Source organism: Notothenia rossii (assembly GCF_949606895.1).
Source record: "Notothenia rossii genome assembly, chromosome: 1".
Lineage (NCBI taxonomy): Eukaryota > Metazoa > Chordata > Actinopteri > Perciformes > Nototheniidae > Notothenia > Notothenia rossii.
The window spans coordinates 49,285,352-49,313,340 of record NC_136912.1 but is presented as its reverse complement, the minus strand read 5'-3'; the positions used below and the strand labels follow the sequence as shown (position 1 = coordinate 49,313,340).

Below are 27,989 nucleotides of genomic sequence, written 5' to 3'. Positions count from 1 at the left end.
CTGCCTCTTATTACTCAAACAAGTGCTATACAATGGTTGTTTTCTTGTCACTGCATTTTGTCATTCGTTGATTATGAACTATTAATGTGAATGCATTGTAAATAGAGTTCATACATTAACATAATTCTTTATTAGTAACGTGCATAATGCAGGGTAAATACCAATACATTCTCACTCCCAACTCGTACCTCTAATTTTGTATTATTTTCTAAACCACACAGTGTTATTTCCTCAACAATAACACACAATTATCCTTGTGTTTATTTATTTGTTTGATTGTATAATGTCGGACTTTTGGAGTCCGTCAGGACCGAGGGTCGGAGCAGCTCATAGTAGTTGCTTTAGAGAATTTTACACCCGGAAGTAAGTATTCTCTCTTCTTTGCTTCACAAACCCATCCATGGACAAACCCCGTGATAGTCCTCAAGCTCTGTGATTGGATGTTGGAGTGGCAGTGCGCCGAGCGTCCAACATCACCTTGAAATGGAATGGAACCACGGCACATGGTCCAAAACTGGAGTCGGACAGGTCCACCCCCTCCCCCACCCCGTCACCAGAACTACACATGCTGGCTATTGTGTGTTTCGCACATAGGTTTCCATGTTCTATGGCACGTCTCTACTGGGAAATCATTTAGTATAATCACACAAATTCTATGTTTTATATTGAATAATTCTCTGTTCCTCATTTATTGGATGTTCAATAACTGACAAGGTCAGAGATGAAAAAGGTCAGAGATTAAAAACTTGGGTCGCAGGTTCCTCAACAGTGCATTACAAGACATCTATCGATATGTACCTCCACCATTAAACTCATATTCTGCACATTTCTTATACTATCTTGATACATATTATAAGAGTATAATACATATGTATAATATCAGTTAAAATAAGTGCTTCAACTTAGTTAACATTGCAGGAAAGTTGATTGTCAAGTTCCAAAACAAACTATACAATATATTAGACGTCAAGTACTTTGTCAGACTTAATATTTGTCTGTAGATAGATACCCCCAAAGCTTTTTTCTTATTTAAAAGAAAAACTTAACTTAAAGTATTCTTTAATGTTTAAATGAAGCCATTTAGTTTGTCTGTTTTGCACATCCTCCTATTAATATTTTTGGACGTCCTGCACTAAACTTTTATTGTGGAGATCACAACAGTATCTCCTTAATATTTTCATCTATATTTCTATGATTGACCTTCTACTTTCCCCCTATGTATGTACTCTTAATATTTTTATGTTTCATCAAATATAACATAATTCAACAAAAAAATTCAATAACGTGCTTTAACTACTAGGCAGTACGGGTTAAAAAAAACTCAACTTTAAAGTGTTAACAAGACAAATTATACTACTGTTTCTGATGTACTGATGTATGTATTTTGTTATCGACACATATATTGTTTTATTTGTGACAATCTTCGGAAAAAGTGTGTTTGGTATCTGAAATAAATTAGGGTTATGCAGGTAGCTGAGAGTGGACCGGCTCCGTTTCCACGGCAACGGTGGCTGAGGATCATGGGTAATCTAGCCTTCCGCTGTCCAAAAAGACCACAAAAAAAACGAGTAAAAAACCTTTGAAGCCCCTGTGATGGTATTTAGAAGTTATCTACTGGCACTTCAGCATAGCTTAGTTAACTGGGGAAAGAATAATAACACTAAATTCCTCCCATCAAGAGCTCCCCATCAAACACCGCATTGACTTTAAAATATTACTTTTCACTTTCAAAGCCCTCAACAACCTTGCCCCCACCCGTCGCCTCAGATGTTAGCTGAAGCTAACCTACTGCAGCCCATCAGGACAAAGCTCCGGACCTGGGGTGACAGGGCCTTCGCAGCAGCCCCCACTCCCTCTCCAGCCACGTCAGATCCGCCAACACTCTCACATCATTCAAACAATCTCTCAAAACTCACCTTTTCACTCTTGCCTTCAACTCCTAATCAACTAACCCCTTCCCCTTATTCCATCTAGCTTAGCACTTTCTACTTTTGTAATTTTTGTTTTACTTGCTTGTAAGCGCTTTGAGGACCAGGAGAAGCGCTTTATAAATGTAATGTATTATTACATTAAAATAGCCTACAAACATTGTATTCTCAAAGGATTGAAGCATTGGCTACTTATTTCTTGATGTTTTGTGCATTAAGCATTCTGTTATTAATGTTTTCAATAATGTACTATCATCTCAAGGACCCCTTGTGTGCTGCTTCTATGTATTTCAATCAGGAGAGACTTCATTTTGTTTAATGAACATTTATTGACACATGCCATACGATAAATGTTAAGTCTTTGGCGATTAGACCCCGATCCTGAAATGGTATATCTAAAGGAGGAAAGGGAGCCGTGAGCGTATAGGGAAACCCCCCCCCCCCCCCCCGGGGTCTAGACACTGGGGATGATGCTGAAGATCTGGATTTGATGAAGAGATGGGATGAAGAGGGGATGCGATGAGGTCTTTGGATTAGCTCTCCTGGCAGTGGATGTGATGAGAGGAGGTGGATGGGGTGGAGGCGGGCGGCAGCATGACAACCTGAAATAACAGCTGACTGCCATTTTAAAGTTTGGCTGCAGCACGGTGATTGGCTGCTGGAGAATGAGATGAAATGTAATATGTTAAAGAAAACGCCTTTGATGAGCTGATTATATGCAGCTGCGGAGTGAATGTATATATATATATATATATATATATATATATATATATATATACCCAATCTTCCTGAAAGAACTTGCGCTGAGCTTCATTTTACATCAATATGCAATTCACCTGTGAAATTAATTGCCAGTGGCAATAAAACAATGCAACAATCCTTCAAGTCAAAAAAATGTTAAGTCTGTTGCAGTTGTTAAACTGTTGCACTTTATTAATTCCACACAAACACCAAAACATTTATTGTTTTGTTTGGCAATGGGATTTGCATGGGGTGGGAATCAGGCTGCTTGCCAGGATGGAGGCCAGGACACTGAGAAAAAAATAAAATAAAGGGAGGGCGAAGAAGAATTAGTGAGCAGTAATACACATTCAATTGATTTTCATTAGGCTATTTTAAAATGTTTATACTGTTTTAGAAACGTTTGAAGACAAGTGCAGTGTTGTATGAAGTATTTGGTATTCCACTGTATGTGTCATGGTTTGTGAAGGAAGCAGGACCCAAATGCAGATATAAACTGAAAAAACTCCTTTATTTCAAGGCTATGATATAAACAATGACAAAACAGAACACTCACCGCAGAACTAGTCATGGCACAAGACGAACCGACAAAAACAGACAGAAAACCCAGAACTTAAATACACACAAGACTAATCACACAACAAGACACAGGTGAGGAGGGAGAAGAAAACAGAGGGGCCCAGGTGAACATAATCAGACAATTAGACACACCAGGGAAACTAATGACAAGAGGAAAACACAGGGAAAAGGACCAGACAATAACCCAGAGGAAAACATGACAGGGAAAACAGCAAAAACACCCAAACCTACAAAACTATAAACGTGACATAACATGAGAATCGTAACAGTATGGATGCAGCGATTAACCAATGTCACTTTGAACAGTTCAGCTACACTGAGTGTTTTTGCTTGTTTGGTGGTGGGTGGGTGCTTGGAGCCTGGTGTGGTGGTGGATCTGCTGTTTCCTGTGGTTGCTGTCTATGGGTCATGGGTGATGGATCACATGGCACCAAATTTAAGATGTAGCTTTCATCGGGCAGTTGGTTGGGTGGGTCTTGGGGTGGTGTTGGTGTGTCAGGGTTCTGATCTTGGTCTGGGTTGAGTCTTGTCCAACCTACAAAGGGTTTGTAGTACAAATCTGTTTAAAAGCCCACATATTTATTTATGTATAATACCATAATGTTGCATTGGTTAGTTATCTTTCCATATATAATATATTTATACATATCCACATCTGTTTATACAACCTTTTCATCCATGCCTCCCCATATTAGTATTTCATTTTACTTTCTGTCTTATCTTATTCTATTTTATAAGTATATATTTGACTTATTCCTGCATGTTAGTTTTGCACCTACGTTGTTGGACTAGTTTCTTCTTGCACTATTTTATTTATTCTTGTACTATTTGTATGCTGCATGGTTGGAGGAGCCTGGGAGTTAAGATTGTCCACGCTTTAGCGGTGCATATGACAATAACACCTTTGAACATTGAATGTTTGAAAACAGGAACATGGAATACACACACATACATTATAAAATATGAAATTAGGCCAATGTGCAAAACATGCAAACAAAGGCAACCCTAATCAAGCTAAACTGTAAAAAAAAAGATTGATTGAGTATGATGTCACCCACAGGTATCTGCTTGGCATCAGGGCAGAGGAGCATGAGAAGCTGAGGGTTGTCCACAGAGCCACTGCTCAGTGCAATTTATTTGAAGAAGAAACACATTTTTTTTCTGATTGTGTGACTGTGACTCTGATTGTGGTGGATGATGTCCCAGAACACTTGTCCCCTCTTAATTCTTACTTTCAGGGGGTCCTAGCAGTGCCAGTGGTCCACCATGCAGCACTACGAGTATCATACAGTAATTAAATGTTTACAGCAATCAAACTGATGGCTTCAGTCAATGGTATCCCCCACACTGGGTTATTATTGGAAAATGGAAGTTTGATAAGTGAACAAAATGTATTTATTTAAGTTTTGGCCTGCAATATAATTAGGACTCATAGGCTTTATTATATGTATAATGATGCTTATAACATGTATTTCTACAATCTGGCTTCAATTCACCACCTCACCATCTGCATAGACAATTTCCCCTGTCATCATAATCTTCTGTCAATTAAAAAAAATATATAGATTACAACTTTTGCATGGGAAGTGGCATACACCTCTTTCAAGCCCTGTTTTGTGCATACATAACAGTTATAAATGAGACCCCAGCTCTTTAAAATTACTCTCTTTGTTGCTTTGAAATAAACAGGACAAATCAACACCACACATTTTATAACAGATAGTCAATATATGCATGAGTGACTCGTGCAGACGGTTATTAAATAAATGCAATCTCACCTGCAACCATCAGCTTGAAAATGGCCTCCACATTGTCGAGGCATGTCTTGGCTGATGGGCTAAGCTGGGCATGCATGGGCATCAAAACCTTCATTTTAGATGTCCGTGGCACCCTCTTGGTAGGGGGATACGCCAGCAGAAGCAGGGGCTTCAAGCCAAGGGCATGCAACTTCTCCAGCTGGGAAAATAATTGTTGAGAGGTAGAGAGATCAATTAGATAAATACACAAAACTGTTGTTTACATTTGAATTGATCCTAATATCCTGGCATCATAATAAAAACAATGATTTGTTCATAATGTTTTGTTGGATACATTTGGGATTTTTAACTTATGAGACACTTCCTAAACTTCCTACACATAAATAGTTAATTCTGTTTGAAAATCATTAATCATGGATTATATTCTCATTAATGATACAATTAATACTGTGGATGTGAAGCAATACCAGTTCAATTATAATCCTCTGTCAAAGTAATAAAACTACTTTTCACACTTTTGGTGAATGAGATAATTCTGTAAACTACATACCAGAAGGGCGGCGTCATCAAGAACGTGGGACTTGATTCTGTTTTTAGTCATGGATGACAACCATTGCTTCTGCTGGCTTTGGAATTTGTCCATTTTCTTTTTGAGTCTCACATTGTTTGGCTGTGGATGTTCACATAGTGGGCAGATTTTATTTCCACAGTAAATATTTTCTCTACAGTTTGGGCAGATCTTTTTTTGTGACCCTCCAGCCATTTGTAGGAGTGAGAGAGTGATTAAAAGAGAAAGTGAGAGTGATTGAAAGAGAAAGTGAGAGAGAGTGATAGAAAGAGAGACAGTGAGAGAGAGAGTGGCTCTTAAAAGTGCTGTTGGTTTTATATGTGTGTGTGTGTGTGTGTGTTGGTGATAGTAAGCATTGTAATGAAGCTGTAAAACAGGAAAAATAAATAGGATTATTTAGAATAACAGTAACATCTGTGCAATAATCTATGTAATAATAATTAATCTGTGCATTACTCTATATGCAATAATAATTAATCTGAGCATTACTCTGGCACACATGATGTATTTATACTGTGCATATCAGTGTTTCCCCTACCATTGTCTTGGAGGGGCGCTGCGCCCCGACAACGGAGCCCCGCTTTCCCCCTGAAATTCAAGGTGTTTAAAAACACTTTTTTATAAAACTTTTTTAATTTATATATATATATATATATCAATATATATATATATATATATATCAATATATATATATATATATATATATATCAATATATATATATATATATATATCAATATATATATATATATATCAATATATATATATCAATATATATATATATATATATATATATATATATATATAGCACCAAATTGCAACTAATCTATATCTACTGTCACTTTTCACATTGAAAATGTGTTCTTTTATTAAATAAATTAAATGCTTTCATTTTAAGTTGTGAGTTTAGTGTTTTTGACCCTAAGAAACACTGATGCATTAATCAATAACAATAATCCACAGCTCCTCTCTCCCCTCAGCCAGCACCCCCCCCAAAGCAGTAAACCTATGGGAAACACTGCATATTGTTATATTATGCACATATTTTTACATACTTGTTTTTCTTATATCTTCTACTATATATTTTAATTCTACAATGTAACAATCCCAATTTCCCCCGGAGATCAATTAAGTATTTCTGATTCAGAGTGGGACATTGGGTGGTCCCCACTGGCCAGTCAAATCCTCTGGAAAAAATCCAGTTCCACATTTTGTTCCACTCCATCGCCGATGCCCTTTAGCCACTATTAAAACTCTGTGTTGAACACTGTCTTTAAAACACATGTGCAAATACATGCATTTAAACATATCTTTCTAGCAGGCACCTCCACTATCCAACTGTGCCGGGGACAGCTAATGTTATGTAGCTGTATAAACTATACACAAGTTATTGAGCCGTTTCCGCTCTACATCCTGAACTCCTCCCTTCGATGCAATGCACTTCCGTTTTGGCGGACTGGGTTTGTTTTGCTAGCTAGCTCCGTTGTGCCGACAAAGCACTGATATCGCAGAGACAAAGAGGATATAACAATTACAACATGAAGAAAAGTGGTTCGGGAACTACGTGTGTGGTAGTTGGTTGCAATCACTCGAGAAAGCACCTGAACGAGTGGTTAGATAGAGAGTGCTACGACCACAAACCAGCACCCAGCACCCAGCCATGTTGTTCATTAAATACAGATAAACACAACAAATACTGCATGCATTGTATTTTTTAATATTATATATGAATATTTTCATAGTGATGTAATTGTGTGGGCTGCTTTTATATTTTAATTTGTAATACCTGTTAGGATTAAACATGTGATCTTTCTTGTTGAAGCCATTTCTTTAGTTTCCTCTCAACAATTAATTAATTCAGTGTTATTTATGTACAGTATGAGCTTAATATGAATGATGAACTGTGTTAAAAGAAATTGTAGCACTCTAAGGAACATATGAAATGCAATAATGCAATAACAGTGCAATAATGAAATGAAATTACATCAAACTTTATTTTCACTCAAACAGTACAGGCACATATGATATATTGCACAGCATAAAGAGATCATGTAAATTGTGCATTATGTAAACAACAGACAACTGTTGGCTCCTGTGGGCATGACCTAAATAAGGCAGTTTATTTTGGTTTTATGCTGGGCCACGTCGTCATGTTATCCTCCCAGTTTTGCACTGAATTCGGGTGGGGGAGAGTAACGCCATCTCCAGTCAAAGAAGTAGAATCGTGTTCCCAAGCTAGCATCACTGTTAGCATCGAAATCGCTGTGTTTACACCAGTGCCCGTCTGACTGTTTACATCGGTTTACACCGACAGACGCTGTGCAAAAGACTTCCGGCGGAAATGAAGTGCATTTGTGTAGGGTTATGGCGCTACCCGTGTTTTGGCGCGTAAACTTGTCTATAAATGCTACCCAGCTAAAAACTTTGACCGGAAGGCCGGATGCCGCTAGTAGCTGGTAGCTGGACGTGGCCGCTACAGTAGGTTGCGCGTAGCCTATTGTAAAAGCTAAACACACTACAAAACTCAACCTAATATCCAGGAATTAAACGCTATAGAGACTGTGCTACAGTGGAATAAATAAAAGCAATATTATTTTGTGTTTTAAAGAAATAAACTCCCCTTGATTTTAGATACTTAATGTAGTCCGTTGTCAGATGAAATTAATGAAAGTGAAGTGATTGTGGGTAACTTAACGTGGCTACGTCACGTTGCCGTCAAGCGCGACGTAACGTTGCCGTGGTAACGACGGAATCTTCTTCTGGTTTATTGTTGTTATAATCAAAATGATTATTATTACTATTAAACAAAAAGCATTTAAAATACAGTCAGTAGCCATCGTCATTCCGATGTGGGGGGAGTGGTTTTCACCATCATTATCATTATTATATTTTTTAAATGACTAATATTGACCTAAAATACCAATTTATTGATCAAATAGGAATATAATTGTCTTTTAAATAAGGTAAACTAAAGGGAACAATCTATTTGACACAGCTGAAGCTCTGGCCTTCCTTAAAAAATAACTAATTTAATAAAAATCACAGTTGTATTACACACAATGCACTGTTTTTTGAGAACACACATTTGGTAAATAATGCACCATAATACATTCTGACGAAAAATAAAAATGATTATGAATACAAATAAAATAAAACAAGCCTCCCGTGAGTTACTACAAGCTATAAAGTAGATTTTAAAAACGTTTTATAGAATAAAAAGCTCACTGCAAGACGTTGTAGAAATGTGTGTGTGCACCACGACAAAGGAGCCTCATTCACTTTACATTGGCGTTGTTTGCGTGGTGCCGACACGTAAATGTAACAAATGTCGTGACTCCACCACGCAATGCGGTGTTAAGGAGTCGTGGTGGAATCACGCATTCTGGTGAGATCAAATAAAAGCTATAATTGTGGCTTGCTATTGAGTAAGAACATGTTTTAATGAACCACACAGCTTCCGGTGTTACAGTACAAGTTGAGTCATGACAACTGGCGACATTCTATTATTTTCGTCATAGGAATCCGGGGCGTGTACATTGAGGACCCATTGTTGACTTACCAGGAAAGAAACATCGTTTGTCGTTTACGTTCATCTTTTGCTATATCTGCCTCCATAGGATCACTTTGATGCACATTCAGTACTCGTATGTGAGGTTGTGGGGGAGAGGTCGATATCGTGACGCTTACAGGGAGGTATCGAACATTACAAAGTAGGTGACTGTGTAGATGCCTGTTCAAAATATTGCAAACTTGAATAAATCATTTAAATTATATTATTTGTTTCCGACTTTCATTTGTTCATCGTTCTTAATGTGATGTATATTAGCTTTGATAGCTGTCCATACCTTCAGACAGCCTAAAAGTAAAACACAAGTTGTTTATTCACAAACGCTCATCGACATGACTGGATCACTCATGACAAGTTGTGATCAGCTCCGATTAAATTGTGATATCAATTCTGTAGCTATTCTCCAGGGAGCACGTTTTTTTGATGAAATACCTGTATCCCTCTCATCACAACAAGACTCTACACTGTGCAGGAAAAACAATTACATACATGAAAATAACCTTGATGCATGGGAATGAAACACACAAACTATCTTCCGTGGCTATGCTGATATGTCACAGTAACAGTCAACCACATAAAAGTAAGTCCAGCGGGGCACACGTTGAATACATATAAAACATTTGTACATCATTCTTAATGTGATGTATAGTAGCTTTGATAGCCTAAAAGTAAAACACAAGTTGTTTATTCACAGCCCGAAAGCAACATCGAGATGACTGGATCATCTGCAGTGTTGGGCAAGTTACTTCCAAAATGTAAGACAGTACATTACTTACTAATGTCTTTTTTAAGTAATAGGCTACGTTACATTACAATATTACTGTCTCTGAAATGTAATGACTAACACTACTTTTATATTAGCCTATTTTTGAGTTACTCTACCAAAATAACCTTAAAAGAATGGCTAAATATTTTAAATGCTAAAATGTAGTTAAGTGCAGCTCATTATACATCCAGTGAAGGACAATGTGGTATAGCATAACAACTGTGTAGGCCATTAAGGCTACTCACAACTTTTATTACACGGCTTAGTTGAATACTCGATTCTGATTCATTGAACCTGTGACACGTTGTTAATACAGTAGTACAGACCACTGTTGATGACTACAATGAAGGTTGCTAAGGAGGATCAAGAAAGAGAAAGCAAAAGAGGTTAAAAGACGGAGCGCTGAACGTCAGATAAATCACCAGAAGAAGGCAGAGAGGAAGTAAATACTAGCAGGAACACGGAATGGGCTCTGTAGTGTGTTTAGTATGTAATAAGCGGGATATTTGTGCAGTGAGGCAGTCATGGGGAAAAGAACATCCGACAGCCTGGATCTTGATGAGCCTGAAGGGTAAACAATTTCTCTGGTGTCAGAATGTCTTGCAATGTTGGTAAATGGTTCAAAAACATAAAACCATTTAATTTCGGGTTAAAATGTGTTGTTACTGCGTTACTGAGAATTGTAACGGGCAATATATTACCCACATTTTATTAGTAATGCATTACATTACTTTGTTACAGCTAACAGTTATACATTACTGTAACTCCGTTACTTTTGTAACGCATTACACCCAACACTGTAACTGAAGCACGTGTTCATCACAGGATCGATCACAGCTGGCCACAGCTGACCATCTGGGACAAGCTGTGATCTGCTCCTTGATTGTCTCTAGTGCTATATAAACTGGTGGAAATGACACAAATGTATGAGGATAGCGAGAGAGATATAGCGAGAGACATAGCGAGAGAGACATTTAGAGCGAGAGAGACATTTAGAGAGAGAGACATTTAGAGCGAGAGAGACATTTAGAGTTAGAGCAAGAGAGACATTTAGAGAGAGACATTTAGAGCGAGAGAGACATTTAGAGAGAGACATTTAGAGCGAGAGAGACATTTAGAGTTAGAGCGAGAGAGACATTTAGAGTTAGAGCGAGAGAGACATTTAGAGCGAGAGACAGATACATAGCGATAGAATAGTGAGATTTGACAGAGAAAGATCGATTGTGCGTGAGTACTGAATGTGATTGTTTGTTTGTCCTTGTGTGTTGTGTGTTAATTTAGTGAGTAGTTGTTTGCCTGTGTGTGTGTTGGAGGGACAGCATTTGTGTAGGGCTTAATATTAGAGAGGGCCAGCAAACCATGGATGCAAACATGGTGAAAGAACTGTTGGATTTCCATATCCGCCATATATATCCTGAAGGCTTGACTAACAAACAGAGGTTTGCTATCAAAAGAAGAGCTGAGTCCTTCAGGATTAAAGGTAACCATTTCAGACATGTGGTCTTCAGAACATCATCTGCTTTGATAACACTGTTGATACATGTATAATTATGACATTTCAATACCAGACGGAGACCTGCACTACATATGCAGGAGGAAAAAAAACAGGACTGAGCACCTTGCAAAAGTGGTCTTATCAAGTGAAGAAGCCAACGAGCTCTTCATAGAGTTCCACTGCAGCCTAATTGGTGGACACGCTGGAATGGAGAAAACTCATCTGGCCATCATTCAGCGGTTCTATTGGCCTGGCATGACGGAGGACATCCGCAAGTGGGTGAGTTCAAAATAATGAGGTAAATTACACATTATGGTACAAAAGTGCAACACATAAAGGTTTATAGTGTGTTTTTTTGTTCAGATTGCTGCGTGTCCCCAGTGCCAATCCAAGAGGGCCACTATCAAGGAGAAGAAAGAGTACACTCCTATTGAAGTACAGGACACATTTGCAGACAGTTTCAGCTTTCAAACATGCCAACAGTAATGTACTGCAATGCTCATGTGTATTTTTTTCATCTCAGGTAACAGAGCCTCTGGAACTTGTCGGCATGGACCTAGTGGGTAAACTCACAGTAACCGATGGTGGCAATCAGTACATTTGTGTAATGGTTGATTATTTCACCAAATGGGCAGAGGCATACCCACTTAAAAATAAAACAGCAGATGAGGTGACCAAGTGTATTCTTGATTTCTTTTACAAATTTGGTGCACCTAAAAGACTGCTAACAGATCAAGGCAGGGAATTTTGCAATAAGGTACTACTGTGAAGAATTATGACTCCCCATTATGTAACTGCTGTGCTAACTTATTTATTTCCTGTTTGTCCCAATGTTCACTTCAAGGTCAACTATAACCTTTGTGAGAAGCTGGTCATCAAAAGAAGCCTGTGCTCGCCGTACCACCCACAAACAAATGGTTTGGTGGAAAAACTAAATGGCACAATACAAAGGTATATTTGTTCATAGAATAACAAACATTACTGTTCCTATATGAACTAATCAGAATTGATAGCTAAAAATACAACAAAAGTAAATAAATCAGCTGCTTTATCATATATTAGAAACCAATTTCTGTTCTACCTTCTTGTGTTTGTACTTGACCTGAATTTAGGTCCCTGAACAAACTGGTGGAGGGTGAGCCCAAACGGTGGGACCAACTCCTCCAAGGGACGATGTTTGGTCTGAGAACGAAAACCCAGCTGACCACCAAGTTCAGTCCTTATTTTCTGATGTTTGGGAGGGAAGCGAGGTACCCGTCAGAGGTGCCCAAGGAGTATGAGGTAAGATCTGATAATGTCCTCATCCTTTTTAATTATTCATACTATTTCAAACATCAATGTTTTCTCAACATTCTGACGCTTTTCTGTGGCAGATAACGGAAGAGAAAGTGAGCAACTTGTTGCAAATGGAGGAAGTCTTCGAGGGACTCAAAAAACAGGAGGCAGTTTTCGCGAGGGTGAAAGGTAACATAGAAAAAAGCCAAGATAAGATCCGCAAGAGGAAAGAAGGTGGGCAAGTGGACAATTTTCAAGTGGGGGATTTCGTTTTAAAACGCAACAAAAGGTCGGAACAGAGGAAAGGAGGAAAGCTAGAGGCAGACATGTTGGGACCATTCAGGATCCTAAAAATTGAGGGGAAGGTAGCGGACCTTGCTACAAAAAAAGGAAAAAAGACAATGAGAGTGAACATTGATCATTTGAAATACTATGTCCAGCCAGAGGAGAGGATCCCTGCTAAATTACAAAAAGTGTTGGATCCTTCTCCTCTGGCTGCTCCACTGCCCTCCACACCCACACCCACCTCCACCTCCACAACAGAGTGCCAGGCACGAGGAGCATCCTCTGATGTAGAGACTTGTAAGTAAACTGAAAAAAAGTACACCTTAAAGTATGCATTTCATTAATAACTAACATGCCTTTTTTTATAGTAATCCGAGACATATGGGCAGGGAGGACACAAGAGACACTGTGGGCCAAGTATGGCCCATACAAAATATACAGTCAAAATCTGTTGGTCTTGGCCCCGGGAGAGGAGTTGGAGGGAGAGGTAAGCCTACTGTATATGAAAAATGTAAGTAGGCAAACTGATCATTCTGAAAATGGGTTCAAAAGATACTGGTGTATTCATAGATTGTGAATGCCTATCTGGCATGGGTTGGGGCCAAAGCTGGGGTCTTCATTGTGGACTCCTACCTAATGACTTCCCTCTGGCAGGGAACCCACAAGGGAGGCTTAAGAAAGGTGAGTAGAGTACTAGAAATAAGTGTATATATGAACATATGTATGTACTGATGTATGTACAAATATTTTTCAGTTGGATTTGTCAAAACATGAGGTGTCGGCCGGAGCTGTCTGTGACGGGGCACACTGGACCCTCATTGTAAGTAATCTAAAATGTTAATGGGTCAAGACATTTTTATTTATTCAACACTCAACACTTTAATAATTTCTTTGCACTTCCATAGATCATGTATCTGAATGAGAACAGGTCCCTGTTCTTGAACCCATTGGGGGCCACGGAAGAGCAATTAATCAGATGCAAAGATGTAACAAGGTGAATAAAATATAAGCTCTAATGTGTTTACTAGACATATTCAGGATTTTTGATTATATTAAGAGGGAGCAACACAAAGCCACATAAATCATGTTCCTGATTACTACTGTTTTACTTGAATACCATTAGATTGTCCTGTGTGAACACATGCAGCTCTTCTTGACTTAAAAAAGGATCTGAATTGGGCTTATATACAAAACCCAATCTATCTGTTTCCTATGTAGATCGCTGGTCCGGAAACACAGACCTTCAGTTGGGAGATGGGCCTGCACAACAATCGATCATCCCAAACAGATGGATTCTACGTCCTGCGGTGTGTTGGTTCTGAAGGTAACATTTAGTAATGTGTGTGTATATATAACCATCTGTAATTAACAAAAATTATGAAGATACTTATGACAGACCTTTTAAGCTTGCAGAGCAAATACTGCAAAAACAACAGGTCCAGTACCCAGTGGACCAGGAAGGAGTGGCCTCAATGAGGTTAAAGATGGCAATGGCTCTGGTGAACAACTCAGGTATACAGGACTAGACAGGGGAAACATAAATATTGTGTCTTATTTGGCATTTCAATACCTTAATGCCTGTATTTCTTAATAATTTTTTTACAGATGACCTATCCGAGCTGTGTCGGGCCTGTGGGGAACATAGCATAGGGCCTAAGGTTGACCAATGGGTAAGAAGTTGTATTTATTTCCTGACCAACATTTGGCTGGAGGACTGGGATACACCCTGGATTGGTTACCTCTACAGCACTGGGTGAACACTCTCTATAACAGATATTATAAATGTTTACTTTAATTCACCAAACTTGCATGCCTTTGCACTATGGGAGGACACTGGAGCAGTTGAAGAAACTTCAGAGCATGGACTCTAAACAGAAAGGAAAACAGCTAAGATCTAAAACTATACATTGCTTGCTTAATGAAATGTAAACAACTTGATTACTGCTTACTCTGGATGAGGGATGTTAAAATGTTTGTCAATATTCTAACAAGTCGTTTTTCTGTTTATTTTTAAGATCGAGTGCACTGGGTGCACTATGTGGTACCACACGTACTGTGTTGGGGAGCCCTCTCTCAATGCAGATTTCTTTTGTAAAGGCTGCACTTCTTAGACACACACACACACACACACACACACACACACACACACACACACACACACACACACACACACACACACACACACACACACACACACACACACACACACACACACACACACACACACACACACACACACACACACACACACACACACACACACACACACACACACACACACACACACACACACACACACACACACACACACACACACACACACACACACACACAGTTTATTATTTCTGTTGGCAAAATCCTGAATGTCCTCTTCCAACATGAGGGTAACATGATAACAAAGGTATCAACTGTAGCTGTGAACATGACACAGGATGTGTGATTACCTAGAAGAGCATCAGGACTGTTTGAGGCATATGATAGCTATGTGATTAACATGATGATTCAGCCTCTATGGAGAGAGACATATGACAAGCATGCTCATTTCTGACGTGGAGCTAATCTGAAGTAAACATTGAATACTGCTTTCTATTCCTCCATCTTGTGACTGTGGAACTCCCTCTCTTGGATATCAGCATGTGAAGGACACTGTTCAGGAACTAGTTGATGCTCTGTATGTGATGACTCCTTCCATTCTGGAGAGGATCACAGATACATGGATCCTGAGGCTCAAGCTCAAGCCGGTGACCAGGGAGATTGTTCTAACAATTTCCAATAAATGTTATTCTGAAACATAACTATCACTGTTGTCTTTCCTTCTATAAATGAAGCCAAAAAGATGTCAAGCTGGCACTTAGCCCTCCAAAAATTGCATGGTTGCAACTTAGACGGTTAAGCATTTTATATCAGTGGGTCCTCATGGTGCAACACAGAAGACAGACATAATTGCTTAGACACAGGTGTCACATGAACTTTAAATGCTCTGGAAAGTTCCTTATACAACTTTAGCCTTTTTTGTCTCATGAAGTCCCTAAGTGACACACACTGAACAGTCTGGTGGGTCATGGTCCTTGTCATTTGCTTTTGTGTTCCCATAACAACATGTCCAAGATGTCCATGTGCCAGGCTAACACATGTGACAGAACTAGCTACATTTGGAAATGTTTTTTGTTGCTAAAGCTAACATTCAAGCCATTTAAGAATAAAAATGCTTACATGACATGTCATTTGTTAAACATTAAGCTGTCTTTGGCTCTTTTCTGATTCTGATTACATATACATATGTTGTAGAAACATTTCTTGATGAAATTGATATGAAACAAATGCCATAAATATTGCTGTGACACTGGTGTCACATCGGGACATTAACCCTAAACATTCACAGTAAACCCAGAGTGACATATATGTACAATTACAAATATGATTATGATCTGCTCAGTTAATTTAGCTGATTCAATTATATTTAGTTAACATATTCCTTATTATTCAATTGAAAGTATGTTCAAACAAATGTAAACCAAAACATCATCCTCATTAATGAAGTTATAAATAAGAGTTACTTTACGATTAAAGCCCAATGTGACATATATGTCACATTTCAGATATTTGACACTAGGGGGGTTACTTGTCAGAAATGTGTCTATTTAGTCTAAATGACGTTCCCCTTAATTTCCCCAAAAGTAGAAATGGGTCCGGGTTCTTATGGGTTAAACGTATAGGCTTAAAGGCATAATAGAACTACTGTATTATATGTATTCAACGTTTGCCCCGCTGGACTTACTTTTATGTGGTTGACTGTTACTGTGACATATCAGCATAGCCACGGAAGATAGTTTGTGTGTTTCATTCCCATGCATCAAGGTTATTTTCATGTATGTAATTGTTTTTCCTGCACAGTGTAGAGTCTTGTTGTGATGAGAGGGATACAGGTATTTCATCAAAAAAACGTGCTCCCTGGAGAATAGCTACAGAATTGATATCACAATTTAATCGGAGCTGATCACAACTTGTCATGAGTGATCCAGTCATGTCGATGAGCGTTTGTGAATAAACAACTTGTGTTTTACTTTTAGGCTGTCTGAAGGTATGGACAGCTATCAAAGCTAATATACATCACATTAAGAACGATGAACAAATGAAAGTCGGAAACAAATAATATAATTTAAATGATTTATTCAAGTTTGCAATATTTTGAACAGGCATCTACACAGTCACCTACTTTGTAATGTTCGATACCTCCCTGTAAGCGTCACGATATCGACCTCTGCCCCACAACCTCACATACGAGTACTGAATGTGCATCAAAGTGATCCTATGGAGGCAGATATAGCAAAAGATGAACGTAAACGACAAACGATGTTTCTTTCCTGGTAAGTCAACAATGGGTCCTCAATGTACACGCCCCGGATTCCTATGACGAAAATAATAGAATGTCGCCAGTTGTCATGACTCAACTTGTACTGTAACACCGGTCTTCCTATAACACGTAATGCCGTGAGACTACCAAAAGAAATACATTGCTTTTAAAATCGTGCTGTGCAACATGAAAAAAAGGGGAAAATCGTGTTGGTGAACACGAATCAATATGAAGAAACACACTCCTCAATGTCAGTTTCGGTAATTTATTGACAAGGATGACGACACCCTGAAACAGAGTAATGCAGCAAGATAAGCTGACAAAGTATTACATCCATGCAATTTAATCAACACAAATATATACCACGAAACAGAGTATAGTAGTATAATAGTACAATATATATATACTATAATATAATAGTGGAAACAGTCTTACATGAATGAGTGGACGAACGTCTCAACTCGAGGCGAAGTGAATGAACAATGTTTGAACTAAAATGGCCGCTCGGCACTACCGGGTCAGAGCACGGCATAACCGGGCAGCGACAGCAGTGACACTGCCCTCTAGTGGCCGACGATAAACTCTTCACAATAGATAAAAAATCGTGTTGGTGAACACGAAATGCCATGAGACTGGGTTGCAGCCACACACACACACACACACACACACACACACACACACACACACACACACACACACACACACACACACACACACACACACACACACACACACACACACACACACACACACACACACACACACACACACACACACACACACACACACACACACACACACACACACACACTAGGGCTGCTCGATTATGGCAAAAATCATAATTACGATTATTTTTGGTCAATAATTGATTTCACGATTATTAAATACGATTATTCATTGACTTTGAAAACATCCATTTATTGAACTTTTTTAACTGTTGATTACCCTGAACGTATAATTCAACTGAAAAAGCAATACAAAAATTAATTAAATAAATGATATATTTAAGTAAATAATATAAAAATAATAAATACCAATAAACAAGATCAACAAATATTTTGGAGCGCACTTCCACAAGCTACTAAATATATATAAATATGATAAATAAATATAAATTAGACTCAAATTAATTAGATTAAATATGTTGTCACTGTCACAACCTAGCAAAGCTAAATAATTGTTTTTTTCGATTATGTTGTTTTTGTAATTGTGGCAGGCCAAAATCGTAGTTGCGATTAAAATACGATTAATTGCACAGCCCTAACACACACAAGCACACAGAGACACACACACATACACACTTTTTGGCTAACACAGTTCTGTACTGTTATGCTGTTATGTTCAGTCATTGTTCTTATGTTGAACATGAATACATTTACTTTGTAAGTAATTATGGGACGTATTTCTTCTTTCATAGCAATTTTCCTTCATACTTTCTTGCCGTGAAATAGGTCTTAAATTCGATTCAAAGTGGTCTTAAAAAGGTCTTAAAAAGTCTTAAATTTGAGTTGGCGAAACCTGCAGGAACCCTGAGCTAGAACTGTTACTTATAGTTTGAATGATACAGGCTGGTTTTAATGTTTGGACGAGGCATCACAGGTAAGAGCACCATTTGTTGTGTTTGTTAGAAATTAAAATCAATGTTTTGATGGTATAATGTAGTTTAAACATACTGTCAAGTTAAATGCTCTTTTATACTGAAAAAACAGAAATTCTTGTGCACAACCACTTTTATTCTGAAAATCCTTCATCTCCGGTTAGCATTTAGCATGTGGCTAATATACGATTTCCTAAAGAGGTGAATTGAGTAGCGAAATGACGTGGTGTGGTGAAAACCGAAACCTACTGATTTAACACTACTATAGATGTCGAGATACTACCATGCTGAATATTAAATGAAGGTACAGTTTATTTGAATACATAATTGTTTACAGACGAGAGTAGCATGTGACAACATCCGAAATGACCGGAAACCAAACCAGCCGTGAAGTATTTTCTGTATTTTTTAGAGTATTGATTACAGCGTTTAGAATGTGTTACATGAAAAGTGATGACAGAGAATATGAGGAGAAAAGGCGTGTTAAGCATATGTTGAATGTGAAAAGTACCAATCCTCTGTTTAAATGCAACAACGGACATTAGAGACGAGGCGAGTCGGCTGGCGGGGAGGAGCCAGCAGAGGATATATAACAGCACCGGACGAGGGATTCTTTCTCTTCTCTTGCTCATGAGAGCCAGATCACAGCTGTTTCTGCCTGAACAATATTCTGTCTGTAACACTACCGCGCCTTTTTTAATTAAAATATCCCATTTGAATCTTCTCAGAGACTCCATTTAGTCTCATTTTAAAGCTTCTCTCCTGGAATAACGAACATATTTAACAATTGGCGACCCGGCCGACGTGATCCTCGCACAACCGGGAGAGACTACAGCAGGCTGCTCGCTGGACCCGCTGGCATCCGTTCAACACACAGAAAGCTCAAATCAACTAGGTAAGGAGAAACCTGTTATATCGAGTTCTTCAATAGTTTATGTAGGACAATGTTAGTTCTGTGTGTTTGACGGCGGCCAGCGGATCTTGAAAATAGCTGTGCAATTTAAGTTAAAACAAGCCTAAATTGATAAACATTGGTATCCTACCACGTGGCGTTGCTTTGTTACATGCAGGGTGAGTTCAATTTATTTTGTTCTATTTAACCCTGCATGCTATTCGTTTGTCTGTTATTACTCGCGGCTAGAGGCCAATCACTTCAATAGGTGACTTTTGTTGCGTTTTAAGTTAACGTGAATGGTTTTAGGCCATTAAGCAGTCGGGACTGCTTGAGGCAAAGACACAGCCAAAGTTGGAAGCTAAGGTTATTGGAGTGAGTGTTTTGTGTTCACAACAGTGTGAGGCTGTTTTAAAAAAGTCCTTTTTCAAGGAAAAGGCCTGAGGAGTTTGAAGCTTTCAGTGGTTACTTTTTTCTGTTTTTCAAAAAGACATTGCGTGGTGGATTACGACGAGAAAAAGCGACATTCGTGCGTTAGATAGACGATATTCTTCTGATAGTGTTTGGATACAACCCATTTTGTCCCATAATAGCGTGTTTAAACAGAAGAGATGACCATACTGGCTCTTAAAGTCAAAACATTTACGTACATTGGTAGAGGGCCATGACGTAAGGGTATGAGGCCCATTTATCATTGTAAACTAAATAGAAATGTTATTTTAAACTACAGTGTTGTGTGTTGAATTTACTAGAGAAAATATCACCCCGCCATTATTTCAACTCCGCTGTGAGAACCACACGAGGTGTTTTTTTTCAAATCCCTTTGTTCTTCAGGTCAAAGGTTGGAAAACCAGTTGTCATCTTGTCTTGACCTCATGTTCACAGTGAACCACACGGCAGTCGCCATTTCATGAAATGCTAATTGAAGTACTCTGTTTGCTTTAACACACTGAGGCTAGGCATTCCATCTTGTAAAGAACATCATACTTCTTGTTAGAGTTAGAACTATTGGAAATACTTCTGCTGGTAAAAGTGTATTGGCTGGTTTTGGGATATTCTTGTTTGCAAGTGTGTATTGGCGGTTTTGTGAATATTCTTGTTTGCAAATGTGTTTTGGCGGTTATGTGCTGTGTTGTTTAACCATAGTGTAATGTTCTTCCTATTTTAAAGATATTTTTAAAGAAAATAAGTTTCTCCTTGTTAAAAACAAGTCAGTTTTGCAACAGCTATTCCCTAGTGGATTAAGCTGGAAATTAAAATAGCGCACTCTGGTGGTAGTACAGAATTATTACACAAATAGAAGAAACACCATAACATTGTGAAGTATAATTTTAAGTGTTATAAATAAACACATGCTTGACCGCCAAGATAGAATTGCAAGTAAATTCTAATTATAAGAGAAGAAACTTTACATAATATTTTTTCAAACACCAATTTATTGAAGCTAACAAAAGTAGTGACATTAGCATAATTTCATACATTTCGGTATGCACTGTACACAGGAGATTTGGATTTGAACCATATTCATATTTCAAAGTCAAAAACATACATGGTACAATTTTTATTTTAACATGTCATATTTTAATTTTGCAAACGAGAGGACTGTTTCAAGCAGATGATCAGCCTGGACCAACGAAAGCCCATAGAAAAGCTGTAGTTGACTATGAGAATGGAGAATACTTGCAGCAGCAACACGCATGGATCAAAGCCGGACAACCCCCTTGGTATGGACCTGCTAAAAGCGCTATGAACAGAGCTGAAAAAAGAAATCGAGAGTTACAAGTCTGGTACTCCATCTAAAATATGTCAGCCAAGAATCAACGAACAGCATGTATGTGGTTCAAGGAGCAGAGCTCACAGCAAAGGAAGATAAGAAAGAAAACACAGAAGAAGCTCCAGTAATCCAACCTTCAAAGCTCCTTCCAAGCCTGACAGATGCGCCTCCTCCCTACATGACAGATAGCGGCTGGAGAAGGAGGATTGAAATGCCAATCATGGACTCACAGAGACATGGAAGCATTAGTGGCAAAACTACCTCCACTCACACAAGGAGGTCAGAAGTGGGTGAATGATCTGGAGAAATACATAGTCCAAGACCACCTGTGCTTGGGAAACATGAGGGCACTGCTTGGACGGATAGAAGGAAGACTAGAGGCAAGAGCAGTGGATTCCAAGGCCAAATGCACCAACTCTCCAGATTACATTTCCTTCAACAAAGTCAGGTCGAGTTATTGGGCTGCCATTCCTCAAATCTACCCAACAACACAGAGTTTACATGCCCACAACAGCCTGAGAAAAGAACCGGGGGAAGACATGTATGCCTTCCTGAAGAGATGTGAAGGAGTGTGGGAGGACTGCACTGGAGAACGACATGACGTTTCACCGTCTGTTGTAATGCTGTGGAATAACGCGGTCATTAACGCCCTTCCCCAATCAGTGCAGGCAAGCCTGGGAGATGTGGTGGCATTAGACGCTATACCCATTGAAGAATGGAGACAACATCTCATTTACCACGATATGAAATACCAAGCAACCCAGAGGGAAAAAGACGAAGAAATTAAAACATTACAACTAAGACTCTTGAAGATACAAATAGCTGAGAAAGATACCGAAGCTAATAAGAACAAGAAAGCGGCAAGGCAAATGGCAGCTACATCAGAGAAGGCAGGGCAGATTCCTCCAACAATTCAAGCTCAGGAAGAACCAGAGAATGCAGGGCAGACATCTCAAACAGTTGAATCTCAGATAGTGCCAGAGAATCAAATGGAGGACCAACAACCAGGAGGTTTCCGAGGAGGCAGAGGCAGAGGAAAAGTTCTCTGGTTTGAGGGATGCTACATATGCAATCAGCTGGGCCATAGAGAACCGCAGTGACGCGTCGTAAAACCCGGAAGTAAACTTCTTCCGGTTCCTTCGTGAAAAACCAATGCAAATTCTCCATAGGATTTTTGGAAAATAGCTCGAAATAAGGTCTGTGGTTGACACACATTTAAGAAAGGGATCACGTTTTGTTCAGCCGGATAATCTCCACATGTCAACCCTACTTTTATAATTTTTGAATCATAAATCTAGTCGCCAAAAGTGAAATGCTAACGTTATGCTATAGACGAACTACAAGCCAGTACAGCAGCAGGGTCGCACGACTTCAACGTCACGCCAACTTAAGATCGTTTCAACTGACTTGCACTGAAACTGCACTTTGAACACTTTAAGTATATTAACATTTTAAACTGTATACCCCGGTTATCTAGGCCCTTTTTGTTTTATGTATACATGTCACACTGTGGGAAACGATATTTCTGGATGTATAACACATGTAGAATTTTTTACAATAAAGCTGAATTTGACTTTCGTGTGCTTGCATATTTTAACAAAGCTTTTCATTTTAGCCACACTGAATTTAACTAGAAGTCATGGCTGTGTCAATTACCAGTCTGATATCGTTTTACAAAGATGACAAGAAGAGTGTAGACAGAGGAGAGAACCACTACAAGTCAGGACACGTAACAGTGCAGCCTAGATGAAGGTGTGCTTACCGGTGTTGTCAGGGCTAGCATGAGGGACAAGGTTTATAGTGTCGGTGAGTAGTGATAGCAAGAGTACCGTTAACCTAGTTAATTTATTCACATTAATTCCCATCAACAAATCAATTGTATGTGTCACATGAAATCTTTATTAGGCAAGGCAAGGCAAGTTTATTTATATAGCACTTTTCAACACAAGGCAATTCAAAGTGCTTTACAAAAAATGAAAGACATTAAGAAAATGGCATTTAAAATCAGTCATTAAAAAGAAAAGCTAATAAAATAAACATTAAAAGAAAAAATACATGGATAAAAGTTACAGTGCAGTCTAAGATATGAATAGTTCAATTAAAAGCAGCGACAAAAAGAAAAGTCTTCAGCCTGGATTTAAAAGTAGTAAGAGTTGCAGCGGACCTGCAGGTTTCTGGGAGTTTGTTCCAGATATTTGGAGCATAATAAATGAACGCTGCTTCTCCATGTTTAGTTCTGACTCTGGAGACAGAAAGCTGACCCGTCCCTGAAGACCTGAGAGATCTGGATGGTTCATCATTTAGCAGGAGGTCAGAAATGCATTTTGGTCCTAAACCATTCAGTGCTTTATAAACAGCAGCAGCATTTTTGAAATCTTTCTTTGACACACAGGAAGCCAGTGTAAACACTTCAGAACTGGAGTGATGTGATCCACTTTCTTAGTGTTAGAGAGGAACCAGTGTAAAGACTTCAGAACTGGAGTGATGTGATCCACTTTCTTAGTGTTGGTAAGGACTCGAGCAGCGGTGTTCTGAATCAGCTGCAGCTTTCGAATAGATTTTTTAGTGAGACCTGTGAAGACACCATTGCAGTAGTCCAGTCTACTGAAGATAAAAGCATGGACACGTTTTTCCAAATCCTGCTGTGACATTAATCTTTTAATCCGAGAGATGTTCTTTAGGTGATAGTAAGCTGATTTAGTAACTGTTTTAATGTGACTGTTGAAACCAATAACTAATTTAACCCGCTGACAAGAGAGCCCACCTCCGAAGATCGTGACTGGCTGAGGGACAGACTCGGGGGCAAGTTTTCAGGAATTTCTTGGCTTTTCTCCCCCGAGCCAGAAGAGGAACACTACAGCTTGGATATACTTACTGTTCCTGAAATTATCAAATCTGTTGGGCATCAGGGACCTGAGGCAATTGTGACAAGCATGGCAATGTCTGAAGAGCAACAGAGGGCAATTCAGGTGGCTACCACTGGTCAGCAAACCAACCCAAACTGGCATTTGTTCAGGAAAGGAAGGTTGACTGCCAGCAACTTTGGAGCTGTCCTGAGGTCAAAGCGTGTGACTGCTTCCTTTATTGCCAGGGTGCTAGGCAACAACAGGCCCTTGATGGTGTTTTGTCTGTACAGTGGGGGACTATGAATGAATGTGAGGGCGTCAGGGCATTCACCACAGCAACCCAGATGCAGGTCCATGAGTCAGATTTGTGGCTCTCCCTATCAGGATTGTTGGGGGCATCTCCAGATGGTCTGGTAGGCTCTTCCGCTGTGCTTGAGGTAAAGTGTCCCTACGGAGGAAGGGAAATGACAATTAGTGAAGCATTGCAAATCAAGGGCTTCTGTGTCAGTAAGGAAGGAGAAACATTCAGCCTGCGTGAGGAACATCCTTACTGGCACCAAGTGCAAGGTCAGCTTTACCTCACTGCAAGGAAGAAGAAATAAAAAAAATGTGAATTATTTTTAATTTATATTTACTCTCCTTTGCAATGTTGTGGTTGTTAGAGTGTTAGGTTTCCTGTCAGCTCGTCTGTTGGGAAGATATAAAATATTAGTTTCATGGAAGTCACACCGTCACATATACTGTAAGAGCATTAAGACATACAGTACATAGGCTAAAACAAAACATCTAAAGATATAACCTTGCACTTTGATAAGTCTCGTGAACATTTTCACTATTTTGACATTTTTATAGATGAAAATTGAACTAAAGAAATAAATGGTAGATTAATCCATATTGAAAATAGGTGTCAGCTGCTACACTAATTATAATAGTTATATTTCTTAATTAATTAAGATAAGATATTACTGTATTGATCCCAATTTGGGAAATGTTTGTGTTGCAGCAGCATAACAAGAAAAACAAAATATAAGTTATTATATATACAAAAGTATGTGAGGGATGGAATATTAAATTGAATATAAATGTAAAATGTACATGTGATTTTACGTCCAAGAGAAGCTATGGAGCAGAGAGTTCTCTGCCAGCCAGAGGTGATTTGTTATTAGTTCAATATGTCAAACTGATTTCCCTGACTACAATCTTTAGTTACATGGTGAAACGTTATGCTGCTTGTACTAATTAGACTTATCATATAAGCCACACAGGTTTTAATAGGATGTATTCATTATCTTTACTTATGTTGCGGTCTTTTCAGCAGCGCCATCTCTAAAACGGCGAAACAGTCACTACCCATCATTTACATTTCACCGTGACATGGACAAAAATGTAACGTCAGCTTACCTCATGGCACGAATCCAGACTCTCCTTTGGAAAACATTGGCAGGGAAACGATAGAACAAGCACGTTTCATACGAAGAGCTGTGGCTGCAATCCGGAGCAAAGCAACACACCATTGCGTAGCTAACTAGTAGCGCTAGCTTTAGCTAACGAAACAAACTGCCGAGTAAAATTGGAAAACACTGGTAATTAATTATTCTATAATTTGTAAAACTACGGTGTTAAAAACGACAATTTCAAAAATACAGATTCTAATGGTCAGATATAGATATACAGATACTAAAGATAGGCAGGTACTTGCTTTCAAGCAGAACACAGGGGAAAACAAACTTAGCGGGAGTTTTTACGTGTTCGGCGTAATGACGTACAACGGCCTCGACAATTTCTGAAGTCCTATTCAGCCACTCGGTAACAACCATCGTTTTTCAGACACGTAAACTCTTCAAAAATCCCCAGTGGGGTCACTGCTGATGTATTTAATGTCGTAGAACAAAACGTGATTTATCTCTTAAATTTGTGTCAACCACAGACCTTATTTCGAGCTATTTTCCAAAACCCTATGGAAAAAATATATTGCTTATTGAGGAAGGAACCGGAAGTGCTAAAAATGCTAACTTACTTCCGGGTTTTACGACGCGTTACAGCGGTTCTCTATTGGGCTAGAGATTGTCCACAACAACAAATGAAATACCCACCACATGCACCAAACAACGGCCCACCATGCAGTTTCCATGATGCCGACGGAGGCAGGGGGTCCCAGAGATGTCAAAGACGTACAGGATTTCCAAACATGAACCAAATGCCACTGACAGCCCGGTATCAACCACAACAATGAGGAAGCTTAGAGGACCAGACCATCAGGTGATGCATCTTCAGCACAAGGGTATTTTGAAATCCAGCTACATAGAGCCACATATGTTACCAAAGGAGGGAGAGGTTGAATGTTATTTAAAAGATAGTGAGTAGAATATTGCATTTACACATAGAGCATCCACAGATTAGAAGTAGCAGAGTAGAGCATTTAGCAGACTATTTTTGTAATTATGAGAAGGAAAAGACATTACGATGGATGTTGTTCCCCCACACAGAAAACTATTGTGTCGACACAGCTAGTGAGGTCAAGACGATGGGCTTCCACCCAAAATATGCAAGGGGCGGCGATACACCTGACGTGGAGCTCTCCAGACCTGAAAACAGAAACTCGATTCTGCTGTGGTGAAGTCTGGCTACAAAGGGAGGTGTTCCAATAGGGTCGCTTGTCTCAAACCAGTGAAGAAGTCAACAAGAACCCAGCTGAACTAGAGAGTGACTGTTAGTGGGAGAACTGTGACGGAGCGACAGAGACTGGCCCAACATTTTCCAGCCAGTACATAGATAGGCCCCGTCAGAAGACCGGGGCTGTGTTTACAGGGGAACTTCATTTCCTGTTTGTGGAAGTATAGTTTTTAATCAATGTGATTTATGGAGTCAGATTACATTTTTCTCATAAACACAGTTTTATAATCGGTCTGAAGTATCTGTTTTAAGGCATGAGCTGCAGATTAAATAACATGACACTGATTGAGAGCTTGGATGAAGAAGTTCTAGGGTTTTTACAATAGTTTCAAGAATCAGTCTTTATTTATTTATTCTTGAGTAACTTTACTGATTTATAGTGTAGTGCGTAAGGCAATATCTCAATTTGAGTGAGGGGCACCAGCCCTTCATGCAGGTCACCCTCTGTGAGAATAGTTCATATTTTCCCTCCAGTTTGGAGAAAGATTATTTTATCATATGTTAGTTCAGCAGTGTCAACCAATCCTCTAATCCTAGAATTATTGAGACGCATTAGCGACACCAGGGGTATTGTTTTTCGCAGCAACAATGATGCATAATACCATAAAAAAAGCCAGTATTGAAACAAGTAAACTATTAGAAGTGCTAATGGCAGATTTTTTAGTGAATATGCATTTATACCATCAGAAAACCATACATCATACGATATTTTTGTACGCCTTGTGGGTACACGGAGAAGTTATATTTATTTAATGCAACGTTATGGGTTTTACATGTCCTGTTCATAATAGGGTAATCATTGCAATATTAATTGAGCGTTTTATGCTCAAAGGAGGGAGTGTCATGATTATACAGATATGTTGATTCGGTGACGTTGTAGTTAATAAATAATA

At 38.9% G+C, this 27,989-nt stretch overlaps 2 protein-coding genes across 6 annotated transcripts in view; one reads left to right on the top strand and one right to left on the bottom strand.

The window, feature by feature from the left end:
- Positions 1 to 3,161: 3,161 nt before the first annotated feature.
- The window catches only part of LOC307031809 (uncharacterized protein), a 31,737-nt gene continuing 6,909 nt past the window's right edge, over positions 3,162 to 27,989 (bottom strand). Inside the window, exons 1-4 of one of the 3 annotated variants that reach the window (XM_079669233.1) lie at positions 9,131 to 9,265; positions 5,556 to 5,939; positions 5,027 to 5,204; positions 3,162 to 3,783 (exon numbers count right to left, since the gene is read on the bottom strand). In XM_079669233.1, the coding sequence (XP_079525359.1) occupies positions 3,560 to 3,783; positions 5,027 to 5,204; positions 5,556 to 5,768 (615 nt within the window). In that variant the 5' untranslated portion in view covers positions 5,769 to 5,939; positions 9,131 to 9,265 and the 3' untranslated portion in view covers positions 3,162 to 3,559. Of the gene's footprint in view, positions 3,784 to 5,026; positions 5,205 to 5,555; positions 5,940 to 9,130; positions 9,266 to 27,989 lie in introns of those variants that run through there. The other 2 variants (XM_079669235.1, XM_079669234.1) reach the window with 2 other exon arrangements.
- On the top strand, positions 9,668 to 15,378 carry LOC307031796 (uncharacterized protein). Of its 3 annotated transcripts, XM_079669205.1 has the most exons (13): positions 9,668 to 9,719; positions 9,834 to 9,894; positions 11,474 to 11,679; positions 11,764 to 12,351; positions 12,513 to 12,681; positions 12,774 to 13,257; positions 13,329 to 13,447; positions 13,531 to 13,641; positions 13,715 to 13,780; positions 13,866 to 13,954; positions 14,179 to 14,284; positions 14,367 to 14,472; positions 14,566 to 15,378. In XM_079669205.1, exons 4-13 carry the CDS (start codon positions 12,176 to 12,178, stop codon positions 14,715 to 14,717), a joined length of 1,578 nt encoding a protein of 525 aa, XP_079525331.1. In that variant the 5' UTR covers positions 9,668 to 9,719; positions 9,834 to 9,894; positions 11,474 to 11,679; positions 11,764 to 12,175; the 3' UTR covers positions 14,718 to 15,378. The 3 variants fall into 3 exon arrangements, with proteins under 3 accessions (XP_079525331.1, XP_079525332.1, XP_079525330.1); XM_079669206.1 differs by lacking the exons at positions 9,668 to 9,719; positions 9,834 to 9,894 and adding an exon at positions 10,336 to 10,476 and having other exon boundaries at positions 12,774 to 12,864; XM_079669204.1 differs by lacking the exons at positions 9,668 to 9,719; positions 9,834 to 9,894 and adding an exon at positions 10,485 to 11,385.